We start from the raw sequence: 2,500 nt of genomic DNA, 5'->3' as shown, positions 1-2,500 counted from the left end.
CCTGAAATAGGCACAGGCTCCCCGTGACCCGAGGTAGTTCGGATAAGCGGTAGAAGATGAGTGAGTGAGTGAGTGAAAAGAAGCCAAGAAAAGATGGAAAAATACAGTACAAGGTATTTGCAGGGTGCCCAAACTTTTGCAGACGCCATTTTTTTGTTTTCTGTTATTTTGAAAGTGTAAATGATGGAAATAAAATCTAACTTTTTCTGACATATTAGAAGAATGTCTAATCTGTAATTTGATGCCTTTTGGAGATTTTCTTGGCTTCATTATGCACATTAATACAAATTTTTACCTGGGGTGCCCAAACTTTCGAGCCCCACTGTACAAGAGGTTTCACTTGGATATAAACTATATATATATATATTTAAAGCAGCCTCTTCTCTAACAACAACTTATGCAAATTTAAAAAAAAAAAATATTTGTAATATTTATTAGACTAACTGAGATGATACCTGGGTATCCTTCCAGACTGGTTCGCACATTGTTCACTGAAGGATAAACCTAGAAATATAACAGAGAGGTAAAAAAAACCACCATGACACCTGATTACAACACGGTGCTGTTCAATTCTCAGATCTGACTGGTCAGAAGGTGTTGATTAATTTCCTAAAGCAGCAGCTCTGACGGTTGCACAGCTGTATGTTAGTACGTTATCGTCACTATAGTAACAGACGATCCGCGGCGACTTGTACGGCGAAAGCTGCACGTAAACGGATTTAAAAAATAAAACGTGTGTAAGCGTTGATATGGATGCGGCTAATCTGCAGCTACATTTTCATGGAGTTCATTCCCGATGAAGCTCTCGGGTGTCTTCTCTCTCGCACAGCTGTGTGAGCTGCACGTGTTCTCTCTGATTTATCGCTGCACGTCTTTAAACCCCTGGCACGCCGCCGCAGATGGCCGTACAGCCGGTTTGCCTCTCACAACGACCGACTCAGCGTTTGCTTTCTATTAAACACATGAAGAAACATCTCAGGAAATTCGTAGGCACAGACGGCACACGGATTAGAGTTTAATCCCTGCTGCTAAAATCTCTGCAGAGAGAGAAAATCAATCTCGCAGCTCGATCGTTCACTTTTTAATATCGCGTAGCGTTTATTCATCACCTAGCAGGGGTGTAACACGCAGGCGCTTCGGATCGACGCGCCGATTTAAAAGGCGACAAATCTGTATTAAAGGTAAAATATACATAGTGATCCCGTAACTCCGCCTTCAAACTTTAGGCCACGCCTCTACTGTGGATCTGCACGACATAAAGCTTCAAGTCATCGCTGTTTTTCTCTCCCTTTTTCTGTCAGAAAGCACTCGCACATAATGCTAAACTAGTAATTATAGGCTTCCAGAAGCCATGTAGCTTTAGTGCAAAATGAAGATCGGTTGTTTTAGACTTTTTGCCCACTGCTGAGCCTTTACCAGGTGCAGCAGTAGACGAGGGAATAAAACAGCCCCTGTGAAGAGATTTAAAAGGAGCAGTTATTTCATTTGACTCAGCAGGTACAAAAAAAAATCAAATTTATTTAGCTGTGAACGTAAATAAATCAGCAATTTTATTGCACGGCGTTTCGGCCGACTGCTTTAATGGAGTCATCGGGACAAACAAAGCGCTCATTTATGCTAATGTGTGAAGTGAGGAGGAAATGTTCTGTGTTCATCCAAAAGTCTCTCCAGGCACATGGACGTTAATCAAGAGAGCTAAAAGGCAGGAACGTCTCCATTAACCGCGCCTGTGTTAGCGAGGCCTTCCGAAACACTTACCAGCAGTAGCGGGGTCTCTGGGACGGTTAACGATTTCCCGCTCTTCCCTAACGTCGTCAGCGTACGCTGGAACTCTGCTGAGAGCCACTTGGTCTTATCGAGGCCCATAGAGCCGATGCTGGAGAACTGACCAATCACGGGCCACTTCTCGGCATCCTTCACTGGATATGCGTGTTCGCTCAGCAGCTGAACGTCGTATAGAAGCGTCGAAACGTCGTATAGAAGCGTGTGGAACAAATACAGCATCAGAATATATCGGGCTGGGCGACGTAACCGAAAATGTGTTAAATATACTGTACATATACAATAATAATCTCAATTCTCTCAGACCTTCCTCAACTTTAAGTGGCCCCACTTCTCCATGTTGGATCCCTGAAATCTCCCTGGTGTGGATCCAATAAGGTAGATCCTATAAAAAAAAAGATGGAGTTGATGGCTACAGAAGACTTATATGATCAGAGAGCAAAAGAACTTGGGTAAGAGATCAAGAGCTAAAAGAATGGAAAACAAAGAAGATGCTACATTTATAGGTGTGTGTGTGTTTATGTGTGTGTATGTGTGTATGTATATATGTGTGTGTGTATGTGTGTGTGTATATATATGTGTGTGTGTATGTTTATGTGTGTATGTATGTGTGTGTATATACATGTGTGTGTGTATGTTTATGTGTGTATGTATGTGTGTGTATATACATGTGTGTATATGTTTATGTGTGTGTTTGTATGTGTATGTATATGTGTGT

General features: G+C 42.0%; 1 protein-coding gene across 2 annotated transcripts in view; it reads right to left on the bottom strand.

Moving 5' to 3' along the window:
• The window catches only part of tdp1 (tyrosyl-DNA phosphodiesterase 1), a 27,047-nt gene that overhangs the window by 14,937 nt on the left and 9,610 nt on the right, over positions 1 to 2,500 (bottom strand). For both annotated transcript variants that reach the window (XM_060880493.1, XM_060880495.1), the window contains 3 exons: positions 2,089 to 2,167; positions 1,759 to 1,944; positions 456 to 504 (listed from right to left, as the gene is read on the bottom strand). In XM_060880493.1, coding sequence (XP_060736476.1) covers positions 456 to 504; positions 1,759 to 1,944; positions 2,089 to 2,167 — 314 coding nt within the window. The remainder of the gene's footprint in view (positions 1 to 455; positions 505 to 1,758; positions 1,945 to 2,088; positions 2,168 to 2,500) is intronic.

Source organism: Tachysurus vachellii, chromosome 10, assembly GCF_030014155.1.
Source record: "Tachysurus vachellii isolate PV-2020 chromosome 10, HZAU_Pvac_v1, whole genome shotgun sequence".
Taxonomy (NCBI): Eukaryota; Metazoa; Chordata; class Actinopteri; order Siluriformes; family Bagridae; genus Tachysurus; species Tachysurus vachellii.
This window is presented reverse-complemented; position numbering and strand designations above follow the sequence as displayed.